At 39.9% G+C, this 17,643-nt stretch overlaps 1 protein-coding gene across 1 annotated transcript in view; it reads right to left on the bottom strand.

Moving 5' to 3' along the window:
• Positions 1 to 11,521: 11,521 nt before the first annotated feature.
• Positions 11,522 to 17,643, bottom strand: part of LMO7 (LIM domain 7) — a 43,258-nt gene continuing 37,136 nt past the window's right edge. The window contains exons 26-28 of the mRNA XM_054400328.1: positions 16,151 to 16,259; positions 13,952 to 14,054; positions 11,522 to 11,544 (exon numbers count right to left, since the gene is read on the bottom strand). Coding sequence (XP_054256303.1) covers positions 11,522 to 11,544; positions 13,952 to 14,054; positions 16,151 to 16,259 — 235 coding nt within the window. The remainder of the gene's footprint in view (positions 11,545 to 13,951; positions 14,055 to 16,150; positions 16,260 to 17,643) is intronic.

Raw genomic sequence — 17,643 nt, 5'->3', positions numbered from 1 at the left:
AGACAGAGAGCTGCCTTTCTCTGTTCTGGGTCCAGCCCTTTCTTGCTGTGATTTGCCTTCATTCAAATTTCTGCAGTCAGCATTTACCATCACACTCCTCGCAGTTCCACCTAAAGCAACACACTCATCACAGAACCACCTAAAGACAGGACAGAACCCTGTCTTCTTGAGGATAGGATACAAGAGATGACCAACTCCCTTGCTAAACAGCTCATGATTGTACTTCTTTTACCTCAAATTTATATTGTTCCTCTACTACCTGATTTAGACAGTCAAAGGGTCAAAATGTACTGCTCCCTGGGAGTCTCTGACAGGAGAGGTAGCTTCTGCTGAAAATAAATAACGTCCGTGCTTTGCATGGTGACAAAGAGATACACAGCTGATAGAAATCAGGAAACTCCAAGAATGCTTTGCATTTAAAGCAGGTGATTTATGAAACCTACAAATTGATGTGGTTACAAGGTCAATAGGGAAGAGTTCTCCTCAGCATACTGATTGCAGAAAAGTAACTTGACCCGTACCTGAATCTGTAAAGTGCTGCTGAAGCAGGGCTGAAGGGAAGAAATAATAACTTAAGTATCAAGTCACATGTAGGCTAGCTGCCAAAGAGACATCTCTCCTCCTGCCAGCAACACAACTCTCGGTAGGTAATAGCTGAGCCAGCCTGACAGTGCAGTAGAAAAATGAGGCAACAGCCACCCTTTGCCATCCAGTATGGCTGCGAGAAGCCCAATGCCTCCTGCTTGGCAAGTGAAACGCGACAGTTAATTACTGGCATTATAGGGAGAGGTTGATAGAAGCCGAACATCAGTTTTCCTCCTATTTCAGCTGTCTGTAATGCAAAAAAAATTACTTTATTGATGGAATGTGAGCATGGAGAAGATAAAGCCAGCAGCCATGGTATAGCAGAGCATCCAACCCACTTGCCCAAAACTGCTAGTGAAGAAAATGCACCAGAAAGTGCTGTTCTGCTCAGAAGAGCGACTGGGTGAACATCACACTCTGCCCAATGAAACCCACGGGGCAAACACTGTACTAGCAGAAAGAAGATATTCCATTCTCTAAAGCTGGAGGAAGTGGGACAGTAGAACTTGCCTGGGATTTATCTGTCCTGGCTGTTATCTGCCCATTCCTTCATTGAACAGTTGGTGTAGCAACTGTTCAATGATGAAAGCAATTTCGATCTTTTACAGCTTCTAAGTGTTAAACCAGCTCTCAGAAGTTTGGGGTTTAATATCTGAGCAGAGAAATGAAACAAATACTACTCCTCCTAATCTGACACAATGCAGCAGAGAACTTGTCTGGCAAGAAATTTGAGTTCCAAAACCTACCACTGCTGGAGATAACATACTGCAGTACAATCTCCCCATCCACATAGTGAGTGTCCTCAAATCAGAAAAAGTGTGCAAAGAGGAAAAATTTTAGATCTTGGCCAAACTTAAACAGAAGCACTTATTTATCATCCTTCTGAGCAGTTTCCTTACAAGTTGGTTAGTTGACTACTCAAACCTACTAACAGCTAATGGGTGCTACATCCAAAAAATTTAAGTCCTCATATGGAAAATAATAATCATACAGCTACACAGATTCATATTATCAGTATCTAGTAAAAAAGTAGAAAAAGTAGAAAATATTGCTCACAGACTACTTTTTGAAGTAGTGAGGGATCACAAACCCATCACTCAAGAGTCTTGAAACACAGGTTGTCTCAGATTAATTTTATAATTTAAGAAAGAATTCATCCTTGGCATTTCTTCTGGTGAAACAGCTATCTGTCAAGAGTTCTTCATGCTCTATTAGCTGAAGAAATGACAACAGAAGTTAACTTTTTATTGAACCATCCAGTTTGCTTTTTGTTTTTTCTTGAAGGGGAGTAAAGGTCACCTGGTTTATAAAAATTACCGATTAGACAGTTTGAAATCAGAGGCTTCAAGAACATCACAGAGGAGACATATAGTCCAACAAAATAAGTGAGCACTCAATACCTTCACAGAATCACAGTATATTGTTTCAAACACTCAGATCTCTAGCTACTCTCAAGCTTACAAAAAAACCCCAAACCAACCAACCCTGGTGATACTTGTACAAGACTGCTACAGAACCTATACAAAAGCCTTAGTGATGAGAATTACAAGGTAGTAGTAATTTAATCTGCACTGCACATACATGTCCAGCTGAGGCAAACTGGTGCAGTTCTGCTCACAACAGATTTTTCTAATGCCATTCAGCAATACAGCCTTTAGCATTTAGCTCAGTCAAGGTTCTCACTTCACAGTTCCACTAACGGGCCTTGCTGATCCAAGGCATATTCTTGTTCTAACTGGACAGGAATGCAGTAAATCTCCAGTGGTGCAGGTTCTTCTTTCATGCAATCCACTGGATTTTATTGAACAGCAGAACACACCCATGGGTTTCATAGGGAAATCTTTTTCCCAGGAGAGAGAATGGCAGAGCTGTTGCAAAGAGTCTGTTCCATCACAGGAGGCAAAAGGCAGGAAGACAAATCCCAGCCTCTCTTTTGTTGAGTGCTCTGCTTAAAACCAATCAGGCACTGTGGGAATCAGAGAGCTGCAACTGATCTACATGTATTAGAACATCATTGTAAATGCATTTGTTTTGCTGCTTCAGCATGAAGCCTGATCAAGAGATAAATATATTAGCTGAAAAGTATAACTGTTATTATTATCATGGAAAAGGAAAACATTCAGGCTGGAGAGAGGAAAAAAAAAACAATACTTGGACTATGAAAATCAGTGAACTTGGGGGACAGACCCAGGAATATTTTTACTGTTGTGTATTTATGCTTTTATAGACATACTTCCAAGGTTATAGCCTGGAGACATTGAAGGAAAGAATTCAAATGTTTTCTAGTGCTAGGTCATAAGATACTTTGGTTTTAAAAGATTAATGAAGTTAGCACCTCCAGTTAGTATTTTATTCACAATTCAGTTTTATAAGTAATTCATGATCTGGCAACAATATAATGACTAAATGATCATGTGAAGAGAGCTTCTGAATAGGCAGGTTTCTTGGCTTTGAGTCTAAGATGTTGTAGAGAAATAAGATTTAAAACAACATCAGTGCATGTGACACCAAGAATACACTACATAATAAGGTATCTCCCAAGTGCAATAGGAAAGAGACCATTAGCATAGCTGGGGTAAATGGATTTTGAAGCCTGTATACATCCTTTTGTTTTCTATCTACTCATCTTTCCAGTACCAAACTGGTGTTTATATGCTTACTTTTTGTTTTCCATTTACCACTACATCACTAGAAGCAACAGATTAAATGAAGACGGTTAGGTGATGGTGAAACCAAGCCACTTATGTAACACAGAATGTTCTGGACAACCTGAATACCTTTTCACATTGACAATTATTACCATCAGTCAGGATTTACCTTTCCTTTATTGCTAAGTTCACACAGTGCTCAGAGAGAGGAAAAAAGAAAATCCTGAGGGTTGAAGATGTCAGACGTGCTATGAACTATCGTGGGCAACAGAAAATTCCAAAGGATACTGAGTCAGACAGTCCAAAGCCAAAAGCATCCAATTAGCCCAACAGTAAAGGGCAAAGAAATGATTTGTAACTTCTTTCTTTTACTTGCTGATGTCCAAAAGTACTTGTAAGCATTCAAACTGTTGATAGAGACTTGTGCTTGTTCATAACATGATCTTTGCATAAAATGTGCTGACTAGCATAGCTTGTGGCTGCCATTCTGCAGCATGCTGTGCTAGATGGCCAGGGTTTACTAACAGACAGTACTGTGCCTAGATGAAGGCTTTACAGGCTTCAATATGGCTTTTCCTAAACTGTTTTGGAGTTCTCTGATTTGGGCATACAGGAGAACGCTGTTAAAGTTGCTGGCATTAATAATGAGGTGGAGCACATACCTATCTCATAAATACGATACTTAGTAGGAATGAGATTTACCTGAAATACAGCATCACATGCAAGTAAAAAATTATGTTTCTCTGCAGGAATCTTATTTATGTAGGCATCAAGACAGTAACTCTTATCTCTACAGAGCTAGTGTGAGGAAAGTTGGATCCTTCCTATCAATACACACCAAACACAGCAGGAACTAATTGCATTTTTGCAGCTGACAGATCATACCGAGAAATAAAAATGGAATGTGATCTTGTCCCCTTTTTAACTAAGACATGTCAGACAGGAATCTCTGACATGTGCTTCCCCAGGACTGAAAATTTAGCAGGAGCCACACAAGAATTTTTGCCACAAGTGCAATTCAATGCCTTACTAATTATGCCACAAGATTTATAGAGCCAAATTCCCTTGTGGATATAAGCTCTCATTTGAATCTGCACATTACACAAAGAAATTCTTAGGGAGCTTCAGATTTTTAACACTCTTAATGATTATTTCCCCTCTGTTCTAGATATTCGCATGGGAGAGTTTTGTGTTGCAATTCACTGGAAGAGGGCCAGTCTATACACATGATCCTCCCATGGAGGTAACTTTGCATTTTCTGACCGATGCGAGCAATAAGACTTTACGTAAAGGTATAAGAGTGGAGATTTTATCAGTCACATGTACAATCTAAGACAGAAAAAGAAAAAAAAAAATAAGAAGTTAATCCTGTGCTAAGAGCCTAAATCAATTTAAACGAATGGAAATCAAATCATAAGCCAGAAATCTCATTAAAATAGCTAAAAATAAAATTAACATTTTTAAGAGTGCTCATTAACCACTGGAACAATTTATGTTGACATGCGATAGATTTTCCATCATTTGCATACCTCAGATCTACACAGAGCTTCTTTCTAACAAAGAACACTACTGTGCACACAGAAGTTGTGTGTTCAATCAGGAACTATGGGGTTAGAGCTTCTGGTCTTTGTAGTGGTATAGGAAGATTAAATGATTGCTGTAGTCTCATCTGACCCTGAAATCTGTGAATTTTCATCCTGTAAGGGCCACATGCAATTGATGCACCAATAAATGCCACATCTGGTTGACTGCCTAGGGGCAAAAGAAAATTCCAGTTCAGGGAATCAGAAACACTTGCTCTGGCACAACTACTTGGAAAAGGCTATTTAAGATGGCACCATACTGTGCTGACTGCAATCTGCCTCTGACTAGAGTGTGTTTATGAACTGCCCATTCAACTCCACTATCTTTTCCTTTCTTTCATTACAATAAACAAAGAGAATCTGTGTGCACACACACCCTTCCACATATCTTTTTGTTTGCTTGGTTGTTTTTTCAGGGTCGTTTTGGTTTTCTGGTTGGTTTTGTTTCTTTGTTTTTTGGGGGTTTTTTAAGTGCTTTGTACAATGTTAACTGTGAAGTCAAACCTACAGAAGCCAATGATTCCCACTGCATGACATCTCTTTTGAGTGTTTGTTGCTACTTAACTGGCAAGTTGGGGTTTTTTCAGTAGGTTGAACCAATTAAAAATATTCTTCACGTTTAATAAACTGATACCCTACCACTCACCTCAGAACAATCCTTCTGTGAGCAAGAGCTCTACCTAATCATCCTGTGTTGGTTTACGCCAGTGCTGAAGAGCTTCCAGCACGAAGCTGCTCTTTCATGTAATTTTGCCTGCTGCTAATAGCCTTCCCTTACAGCCATGGCACAGGTTTTGCTAATCCATTACAAATGGTTGGTTGGAATTGAAAAAAAATGCTGCAAGCAGAACAATTTTCACATTGGGCTCAAATTGTCAGATTTTAAACTCTCTTACCCTCTGTAATTGATAAGGTGGGCCATGTTGCATCAGCTATTACCAAAGAGAAGCGCTGAACTTATCACTTGGACCCTCCTCAGGGTTCACCTGTGCAGTACTTTCCTGAAAAATGAGATTGGCTCTGTCCATTTCTGGTATCAGCATGAGTTCTGAATTCACACACCGGGCTCTAACAAGGAGCTTGCCTCATAAATCTCACTGCTAACCAGCATTGCCTGCAGTACTAACAGCTTGCCTGAAGAGATGAATGCATAGGTAATTGAGCTTGAAATTTTCTGAGAAATCTTCTATAAAAACCAAATTCTTATTGAAATATTGACAAAATTCAGAGTATATGCAGTTCCTTGAATTTCACTCTGAGATGTTTGATTTTTTTTTTGTTGTTATTGTTCTTATGGAATAAGCCCACAGTGAGTTCATACTTAAAGTTACAGAAAGTATTTTCTATTTTTGAAGTACCCTTTCATTTAAACATCATCCTGTGCCACAACCACTGTCCATCGCCCACTAAGTTATAAATCCATATTCAAATGTGCACTCCAATTAATTATCTGATAGCCTGCAAGTTTAGACTTGCAGGCTATCAGATAATTAATAAACAAATGAAGGATAATTAATAATCAATATAATTAATAATCAGATAATTAATAAACAAATGAAGGATTTAGCTGAATCAGTTTCTGAGACATTTTTGGAAGAATTCAGTCAGTAGTAAGATAGGTAAGGACAGGCATGTAAAAAAACAGATGAGCTAGGGTCCATATGCCTGTTAAAGTCAGTGAAGCTTAGACAAGCAAATATCTCACCCAACAGTGAACACCTACTTAATAGCCCATGAAATACCACCTTTGCCCCAGCCTATAGGGAGTTGACCTTGATTTAGTTGCTTGCTCATAAATCTCTGCTGCCCTCTGAGATGTTCTAAAGCATCCCATGACACCTGCCCTGGGAGCTGCATGAGTATCTCTTAGACTTGTACCAGCCCCAGCCCTGGGTGGATATCCTAGACACTTGACAACATCCTAAGCAGCACAAGATACCTGAGAATAAAGAACGTGGCAGATTACTAAATCCAGTCAGACTTTAATAGCAGTGCAGAGGCCTAGATCATCTGTAGATGAGACCTGTATTTAAGAGTTTTAACCTTAAATAGAGTGTCTGAAACTGATGAACTGACAGAGACCTCAGCGTCTTCCTTGAAGAGCAGCTTAAAAATGAATTCAACAAAATCACAGAATGTTAGGGGCAGGAAGGGATCTCAAAAGTTCGTCTAGTCCAACCCTCCTCTGCCTGAGCAGGATCACCTAGGGTAGTCCGCACAGGAACACGTCCAGGCAGGTTTTGAATATCTCCACAGAAGGAGACTCCACAACCCCCCTGGGCAGCCTGTTCCAGTGTTCTGCCACCCTCACAGTGAAAAAATTTTTCTTCCTTTTTCCATGGAACTTCCTATGCCTCAACTTCCACCCATTGTCCCTTGTCCTGTCATTGGGCATCACCAAGAAGAGCCTGGCTCCATCCTCTTGGCACTCACCCTTCACATATTTATAACCATTAATGAGGTCACCCCTCAGTCTCCTCCCAGCTAAAGAGACTCAGCTTCCTCAGTCTCTCGTCATAAGGGAGATGTTCCATTCCCCTAATCATTTTTGTGGCTTTGTGCTGGACTCTTTCAAGCAGTTCCTGTCTTTCTTGAACTAAAGGGCCCAGAACTGGACACAATATTCAAGATGCAGCCTCCCCAGTGCAGAGTAGAGGGGGAGGAGATCCTCTCTCCACCTACTAACTACATGCCTTGTAATACACCCCAGGATGGCATTAGCCTTCTTGGCCACCAGAGTACATTGCTGGCTCATGGTCATCCTTCCATCCACTAGAATCCCCAGGTCCTTTTCCCCTTCACTGCTCTCCAGCAGGTCAGTCCCCAACCTATACTGATATCTGGGGTTGTTCTTTCCCAGGTGCGAGACTCTACATTTGCCCTTGTTGATTTTCACTCAATTTCTCCCTGCCGAGCTCTCCAGCCTGTCCAAGTCCCCCTGAATGAAAGCACAACCCTCTGCTGTGTCAGCCACTCCACCCAGTTTGGGGTCATCAGCAAACTTGCTGACAGCACTCTCTGTTCCCTCATTCAAGGTCGTTGATAATATACTGAATAGTACTGGTCCCAGTATTGACCCCTGATGGACCCCACTAGATACAGGCCTCCAACTAGACTCTGTCCCATTGATGACAATTCTCTGACTTCTTCCCTTCAACCAGTTCACAGTCCAACTCACTACCATACTTCCTCAGTTTAATTGCAAGGATGCTGTGGGAGACAGTGTCAAATGCTTTACTGAAATAAAGATAAACCACATCCACTGCTCTACCATCATCTATCCACCTGATTATGTTCTCATAAAAGACTAACAGGTTGGTCAAATATGACTCCCTTTGGTAAAACCATGTGGACTGCCCCTAATGACCCTCTTGTCTTTGGTATGCTTGAGAACAGCACCAAGGCTAAGTTGCTCCATTACCTTTCCAAGGATGGAGGCAAGGCTGACCAGTCTATAGTTACTTGGGTCCTCCTTACCCTTTTTGAAGACTGGAGTGACGTTTGCCTTCCTCCATTCCAGCAAACCCCTCCACTAGAAGTCACCTAGTTTATTTTTCCTCACAGGGAATGTTCTCTTTACCTCTATCCCTACTTAGTGCTGGTTTAAGTAGCAGTTAATTAATGAATCGGCAAACAATCAAATTAGTCTGCTCACATTCAGTTGCACATGACACTACTCCCACGAAGCTAGGTGGAGAGAAAGGCCCAAGAGAAGTTAAGAGAAAGTTCTCTCTATAACTCTCATTACACTGAAACTTTAGTATCATTTAGCAAAAGCAACCCTTTTTATACAAGACTTTTAACAACTAGGGAAAAGGCTTTTTATTCTGCAAGTTGCACTCACACACTGCCATCTTGTGTTGCCAGTGAATAATCTGCTTTGCTGAGCTTCAAAGCCCAACATGCTTCAAACACTGTAGCAAGGATCAAAATACCCGAATAAAACAACATTCATAGAGGTTTTCTCGATCCTACTTCCCTCCAGGGGAAAGAAAGGAGGAAGGTGTTTTCATTACTCACATTTGCCAACTCAAATTATCAAGTGCAGATTTGAAGGAGCCTTGTTAAACCAGGCCTTTAACAAGTGTGAGAAACTCAGCAAGAGTTTCAACTTCAACTCTTCGTGCCCCACTAAATCCAAAGATCCATTTATGGTTTGCTCCCAGGCAATCCATTTGGTACAAGCTAATGAAATAACCCAGTTTTTCACAGACATTTTGTGGGAAAATGAAATTGGAGCTTGCATGGAAATTCTTGACATCATTCAGGAAAAGTCAGCCTGGCGCAGAGAACACTCCAGGCTGTGGAACAGCAATCAGGCAGCTCTAGCAGCATTGCAGACCACAGCTGCTATGTTTTGTTTTCTACCTCCATTCTTAACCCCAAGGTGATTTCCCTGCCCAAACAATTTCCAGGGATAGGGATGTGCTCGATGCAAAAGATGGCATAGCCATCCCTGACTTTTCCGACAGCTTTGCTGCAAAACACAATGCCAGGAGAGGTGAAATCATGGATAGGCTAGGAAAAATTCACTAGTGCCTTAGAGGTTGAGAAATTTTGACCTGTGGCAAAAGAAGTTGGGGGTCTGATACTTGCCTATTATAAAAGAAGAATGAAAACTAGACAATGTAGAGAGGCATCTGTACCATCTCCACTAGGTAAGTGCCTTAACCAGGAGCCTGATCTGCACAGCATCTTAGTGGGCTCCTATTCTGAACAGTTCTTAGGGAAGCTTCTTCCACAAGCAGTAGAGAGGACCTCAGGCTCCCAGATACGTGCATGGACAGGCAGTACGAATATCCTTCTATCATCTGCATTTGAGAACTAGGGTCTTCATACTCCAGAACTCTCACCTGCAGCTTGCTGTGGAATTAGTTACCACAACAGTGGAAACACATGAAGTATCTTTACCAGCCCACTTCATGGAAGACGATATGAATACCAAAAGTCAAGGCCAGATTACAAAGGTGGTTGAACAAGGAGATGGGCAACTGTAGGTTGATAAAGAACTCTAGATTTGGGGGTTTTAAAGCAAAATTTGAAACTAATGTTTGGCACTTTGCAGTTCAGCATTTATTAGCAATAAGTTCCTCAGTGTGAGGCAGAAACCATCTGTTCAGAGAAAAGATCAATAAACCAAGACAAACTATGATACAGCAAGAGTTTATATAAGCAGAAGTTACAGGAGGGCCTGAGAGGTGAAGTTTCCCTATCACACCAAAACAGCATAATCTTCTCTTGCTACCCTCAGCTATCATAGCCATGAGTTTTCTCCTCAGTCTCTTACTGGTCCCTGACATCTCCTAAGAGGAAGGAGTGCTCTTAGCTGCTTTGGCAGTCTCACTGCGGCTACTGCCACTGCCATATACAAGCTTGAACTCAGAGCCCCATTGTCTTCCTACACCTCCCAGCTGTCCTCTTCAACAGTTTCATCCACAAAATGCTCCTCTGAATTCTTCTGATCCACTCCACATCCCGTTTTTAATTCTCTGCCTCCAAGGACACAGACGGGTACATAACTAGGGATGAAATGATCTGGGGAAGCCACTGACCAAAGCAATTTTGGAGCCACCACTGAACAGCACCGTATTGCACATTCCAGCTGCATTTTAAGGAGGAGCAGAATCTAGTCCAGAATATTTTCAGCTAGTTCTGAAAATTTCTACTCCTGGCAAAGAAGCTTTGGGGAACTTCCACCTCTTCCAATTGTCACACTCCAGCGATGAGAGTACAGGACAGAGTCAGTCTCACCACTTGTATTAAATGCTGAAGGGAAAAAGCATGACGAGTTTGACAAGAGAACTATATACAAAGTGTGATGTCAATTGTAAAGGAAAAGAGAAAAGCACTATTGTTCTTGCCCATGTTTAGGTGGACATCTTAATGCTTCCACACACAGAAAAAAATTCCCAAGATGAAACTTAAACTATTATATATTTCAGCAAATAATCTTAGACACGTTTAGCTGGACAGAAAGAAAAAACAAACCAAACCACATAAATGCAACATCAGAAATTTTATTTACAAATATACTGTAATTCAACAGCCATTCTCCATTCAGTTTGTGGAGGAAAAAGTGATAGTTACATTTTTCCAAGTGGGAAAACTCTCCCCTTAAATGCATTCCACAGAATATTATGCCAACACCACTGAGCAAACAGATTATTCTTCGTATTTAAGTTTTGGAAAAGCACATAATTTTAGAAACCAGCATATGGAAAGCAAACACATTTGTGTGCATTTAAATGTAGCTTCATATTAACCTAGAGAATTCACTTTCAGCATATGTCAAAATATAAAGACAGCAATTGCAAATATATATTTATATTAGCTATTTCTCTAATGCTCATTTGAAGAGCTTAGAAACAAAATACTCTCTTTTTATACCATTGGAAAGTCAACTAGTTGATTATAAGCCTCAAAAATATTAGGAAGTTATTACTGAAAATATACTTATTCTCCCTTGTGCTCTCTGTACTTGAAGCTGAAAAAGTGAAAGCATTTTCCCAGATACTTCCTTAATGCAATTACTTTCTTATAAATAAAAATAGTTATATGAAGAATACAATGCATTGCTATGAAGACTAGACAAGCAAGAGTTACTCTTAGAAAAAACACACACACAATACATATATTTATAGATCTACATCAGCAGCAATCACCTCTTCTTTTATCTGCAACAGTGGTTTCATATCTTCACTTGCTTCACATGGAGGTTGGTTGTCCAGCTGTTAGCGAGAGACAGAAGAGACTGTCATTGAAGTGCAGCTACTGAAGAATCTTTATGATGAAAATTAATATTTTCAATTCAAAAGCAGTCAGATAACGGTATTTCCAATACCTATTGATAATGTTAACATGAACTAAGGTACACATTCTGAATCTAACACCCCAAATTTAATGAACAATACAAATTTTAGTTTAATCCAATTACAGCACTGCAAGTAGTTCAGGCCAATACTCCACAGAAACATGCACCTTACCAAAACTGTAAGAATTATTTTTGCTATTAGCATAGAGACAGGGTGATAGTTTTTCTAAATTTATCCTTCAGTGGTCAAATTAGAATTTGCTAAATAACAGTAACAATATTTAAAAAGAACTTTTTGTCCTCCCTCTGTGCGTATTTGTGGGCATCTGCCAATACGTTGGTGTTTCTCTGCAACGTTCCACGTCTAAACCACAAAACGAACATAAAAAATGCAAAAATATCACATCATAGAATTACACAGTGAATACTAATAATCCTACAGTTTATCAAACCTTTTAGCCAAGATGTTCACGTTCCAAACTAACAAATAATTAGCCAGGTTGATGTCAAATGCCAGCTCCAAATAAAGTAATTTGCATCACAGACCAGTGCTGTGTCATGAGTGTATGTTCCTGCAGTCATCACCCAGCTGGGTTTTTTTTTTTTTATTATTCAAATAGCTAATTTCAATTACTAATTTCAATATTTTATTATGTACCTAGAAGTCCTTACAATTCCTGATTTATTCATATCTCATACAGTTATTTTTGAGGTGCCCATTGGCCAAAGTAGATGCAATCTGAAGGGAAGAGGATATAGTAACTTCCTTATAGATCAACTCTGCTTCTGAAAGGCATTGCTGTGGCTTTCTGGGCTGTAATATCAAAAAGAGACTAAACAGCAATTTATCCATGGTACAATTTTTTGTTAGTACCAAATCACTGAATTCCTGAATACTGTCTTGGCAGAGGATAATAAAGCCCAGATTTTTTTCAGTATTAGTCTCATCCAACTCATCCGGCATTTTTCCCTCCAAAAGAAAAGACAAAGACAAAATAACATGAGCAGGGCTCCATATTGAATCTCCCACACATCTGGGTGCTTTGAATGGGAACACTGCCACTTTTGTGTAGTCTTGTAGTCAAAACAGAGATAAATAGGTTGGACTTGATAAGCTTGAAGGTCTTCTGCAACCTGGTTAATTCTGTGATTCTGTGAAATTCTCTGAACATGAAATCAGACAGATGGAAGGGGGTGATCTCTTCTTCCTTCCACAGTGGCATCCTTGCACCTAACGTTAGTCTACGTGAAAGTAGCGTTAGCATCAAGGAGAGGTGTGGGATTTGTAGCTCATGCACCACACAAGCATTTCTGTGGGACAGGCAGCTTTTCCTCTTTCCCTAAGCCAAAAAGAGCCTGAAAACAGCAACAGTATCAAATGCAGAGCTTCTCTTTTTCTGAGCTAGGCTTCTCAGCCAAGCAGATACCCAAGTGCTATTGCACAAGTATCCTGTTCCCTTCACTGCCTTCTGATTCACCACGGGAAACACGTGCTGGGCTCATGAAGAAACGCAGACATGTTTCCCAGGAAGTAATTCATAAATGCTTTCCCTTAGCTGAATTTTATCATTCTAGAGAATTCTGTATTTGTTTTATAAAAACAGAGCCACATAAAACACCTGAGAGTTGTCAAAATTAGGAGGTTGTCTACCATCATCTATGACAGCAGAAGAAAAACCAACTCAACACCATTATTCAAAGCCTTAACATCATGCTCCAGTAAATCAGAATTCTGCAAACCATAAAAAAAAAGGAAAAAGAATTATACTGCACCTTTTAATTAAGATCTGTAAGTAAATCAATTCCTCCTGAACTTGTACCTAAATGAATAACCAATCACAGACCTATAATTCAAATAATAATAGCATCACAAAAAGAAACCAGCATTTGTGCCACGTGCACAGGACAGACTAATAGCTTTCCAGGTATGTGTTAGGATGGAATTAAGTATGTGCTTAGACTACTTTCTTTAAAAATGTAGGCAATTTTTCAAAAAGAGTTCTCTGTTACCAAGAAAAGTGTGTTCAACAACTGACAACTCCTTGACATCCCCTTCTTGGATCTATGAAGAAAGAAGGATGACTATACCACGTTGCTGCTTAATGACAAAGTGGCAAAATCAGCTACCAGAGAGTTAGAAATTGGGAGTGACTAGCCTACAAAAGACAGAAACTGGCAATGAAACGTTGCTGAACCTATTTGCTAATGTACCAGCTTAAAGCTAAACATGAGAGCTATCAAAGTGGTTCAGCTGTGCAAACACTCGAGGCTGTAGAGCAGAGAGAAGCACTACGGTCATGCACACTGCAGTTGGACTGCCTTACTTTTAAATCTGATATAGCAGTCGTTGCAGAAGAGTTTATTGTTTCGGATCCTGACTTCAGCTCCTGCTCTGGATCCCCCAAGGTCGCATCCACAGGCAACACACTGTGTGACAGAAGAGTAATTAGCAACTCTGAACAAAATATTAAGGAATTAAAACGCTGTTCAAAAGCAACTTGGAATAAGCTCAACGAAGCTTGAACCATAGACCCACAATCACTAGAAGCAAATGTGTAACGATTAGTAGATCAAAATGCAACCAACCCTGAGAAAGTATTTTAAGGCAATGACTGGACAATGAATAGCTGATACACCAATGAAGCAAACAGAGAGCAGACAGTTTTTAGAAATTAGTTCATTAAATCTAACCTGAACTTTGGTTTCTCTGAAAACAAAAAACTGACTCACCACAATAAAGACAAAAAAAAATTTGTGGTCTAGATGGCAACAGCAATTTTGGCACAGAACACCTGGGTGTGCTCCTTGCAGATTTCCATGTGGCACTGTATGCTACCTATATCCTCAGCACTTTAGCACTCAAAGCAGCAAATACTCAGGAACTCCCAATTTTCTGGGTTTGCATCACAGAAACAAGTCCTTACTTGGAGAGAGGGGGAACAATTTTTAATTTATTTTGTTTTTTAAATAAAAACATGAATAAGGGGCTTGTTAGCTTTTACACTGACAAACTCTTTATAGTGGTTGAATGTGACTTTGCTGTGAATATGACCCCCCTGGAGGGAATGTAACCCAAAATGTAACACTCTCCTCCCTGAATTTATGAAGCAACATATTCATCTAACTACAGCGGGACAGAAAGTTTGCCTGCTTAAATGAGTAATGACTCTTTTGGATGGCAGCCTGTTTAACAGCTCATTAATTTTCAGAGATTTGAAAAATTATTTGAAATTTGGTATTTTCTTATAGAACCATAAAATGGTTTGGATTGGAAGCGACCTCCAAAGGTGATCTAGTCCAAAGGCCCTGCAGTGAGCAGGGACATCCTCCATTAGATCAGGTTGTCCAGAGCCCGGTTGAGCCTGACTGTGAATAGCTCCAAGGACACGGCCTCAATTACCTCCCTGGGCAACCTGATCCAGAACTTCCTTCTAATGTCCAACCTAAATCTACTCTTCTCTAATTTAAAACCATTGCTTCTTTTCCTATCAAAGAGACGTTATAAACAGTCCCTTTCCAGCCTTCTTGTAGGCCACTTTCAGGTACTGGAAAGCCTCTACTAGGTCTCCTCAGAGTCGTCTTTTCTCCAGGCTGAACAACTCCAGCTTCTTCAGCCTGTCTTCAGTGGACTCCCTTGCACAAAACACACGTTCTGGAGAAAGGGAATGATGACCATTCCCCATGGATTACTCCTGTCAGGTTCAGGCAGATAGGACCAGAAAGATCTTTGAGTCAATACCTTTTAGGATTCCAGACAATGCATTTGAGCTGGGCACAGAAGTGCTCTGAATCAGACACAGAAGTCTTTTTCTTAAAGCCATGTGAAAATAAGCATCTCCAAATCAGACTAATTCCTCATTTTTTTCCTAAGGCAGGGGAACTAGGGAGTGCTTTTACATCTTTTTCAGGAAGGTGTTTATTCTTTCAGCTCTGCATATGGCCTAAACTGACTGGAAGTCACATAACCAAGTCTCAGCGCTGAGCAGGACCTAACATACCTAGCTTCTGGCTAGGTATAATCAATTTACTAGTACTAAACACAGCTTCTGTGCAGTGATGGGCTTTATCCTGCCAAGCTGACCACTGCCTACATGCCTTTGCCTGAAAACACCACATGAACACTGTCTGTTAGGATTAGCTTAGATGTGATGGGTCATCTCAAATGATTCAATTGCCAAGGTCCAGGCTGGGATGTTTGGTTTTTGGTTGGTTGGTTTTTTCAAGGAGCTGTTTTCTCTGGGATTTTTTTGCTGCCTATTCAAAGAAGGAAGAACTTCAATCTCACATGCCCATCTTACTTGTCAAAGTCCTACTAGTTAGCTCTGGTGTCAACGAAATACTTCTAGAGTTGAGTGCTAAATGCCTGCAGATAGGCCTGCCTCATGGAAATATGCATGCAGCACGCTATCAAGAGTAGAAGGCAAAGCAGCTGATTAGTAGAGCCCCTGTGACCATAACATTGAGTAGCCATGCGTGCTCCTGATTAGTTCCTGTTTCTTCATGATGTAACTCCCAGCTCTCACCTTAAAGCACTGTAAATGATAACAAAGACCAAGAGACTCAATGATCATGGCTGCTCCTTTGCCCAGAACGTTATTACAGTATGAACAGATTTTCTTCCCACTGACTGACCTAAATATAGAATGAAAATCTTTAAAATGAGCTTGAAAAGGTTTAAAAGACAAAGAAAAGTTATCAAAGACTTTTTCAGATTAAGAATACAAACACACTGGTAAAAAGTGGAGTTTAGGGTTTCTTGAGAAAAATAAACTGAAAATTAGTATTTTTTTAGAGTAGATATGAAAACTAGGGGAAGCTGAAGTGTTATAATTTAGATCAAAGTTATATAGGAACAAATGAAGAAATTTTGTCACATTCTTGGGAAATATTTCATTGTATAAAATACTTCACAAAAATAAAAAAATATTAAGTCTGCAGAGTAGGAATATAGGTTTTGTGCTCCTGCTTCATTTGTGGGGAATTATGCTGAAGGCTAAAAGTTTTAGCAAGCACCCCTGCCAAGTCCCACCATCTGCACCTTGTTAGATAACAGAAGGCTAGTCCTGGACACATAATATTAAGTATCTGAACATAAGTCATATCGAGGTCAGTTTCCATAGATTTACTGAGATGTTAGCAAATAGAAGTGAAAATGAGATAAGCCAACACCATTATGAAAGTAACTTTCTTACATTCTAAAGGATGTAGGAGCCTAGCTTGGAGGGGGGGGGAAGGAAAGGAAAAGAAAAAAAATAGAAAAAAAACAGGGAAAGAAATACAAAAAAGGTTAATTTATCACTAAATATCTGAGAGTTCAAGAGCTAGGGAAGCAATGTTCACACTGCTGCTATTAAATGTATTGTATCTACACATTGGGATGATTCTTTATAGTATTATCCCAAGGTATTTTTCAAATGTTTCAAGCACATAAAAGAGCAGAGTTATCTACCCCACCATAACTGATTTCTGTTTTGTTTCAAAGCATGTTGCAATTCTTGCTTTCTCCTCCTAGATTAAAATCAACATTCTACTCTGTAATTCTCCAGGGTCATGGGTTATGAGCATTCCTGAGTGCTCCTTGAGATGATATTGACCACATGCCAGGAAGGGGGGAGAAGAGACCAAGATGAGGGCCATAAAGCGTGGGTTTCAGGAATCTTTTGTTAAAACAAACCTAAGAAAATAAATGTCAGAAATGCCATCTGGACTAGACTTTTACTAATCATTTTAGTAACCAGCACACAGCTTGGAGACTGGAGATTTATCATTTCCAGTCTCTTTGGGTTTATTTTAATCGATGTCAAGCAGCAGTGACAAACCCAGGGAATTTTCTGAATGACTGGAGCAGGGAAGTAACATCAGCCCTTGTTTCCATCGTCCCATCCAGTCAGAAAACTCCAGGTACTTTTCAGACTTAATCAATGTTAATCAAGAACACTGCTGTAGACCACCATACATACAAAGTCCACTCTTTAGTACAGCCCAAGATTTCTACTTTCACAGTAGAAAGGAATCC

The sequence above is a fragment of the Indicator indicator genome, chromosome 1 (assembly GCF_027791375.1).
Source record: "Indicator indicator isolate 239-I01 chromosome 1, UM_Iind_1.1, whole genome shotgun sequence".
In the NCBI taxonomy this organism is placed as follows: Eukaryota; Metazoa; Chordata; class Aves; order Piciformes; family Indicatoridae; genus Indicator; species Indicator indicator.
The sequence above is the reverse complement of the archived record's forward strand: the minus strand, read 5'-3'. Positions and strand labels throughout refer to the sequence as shown.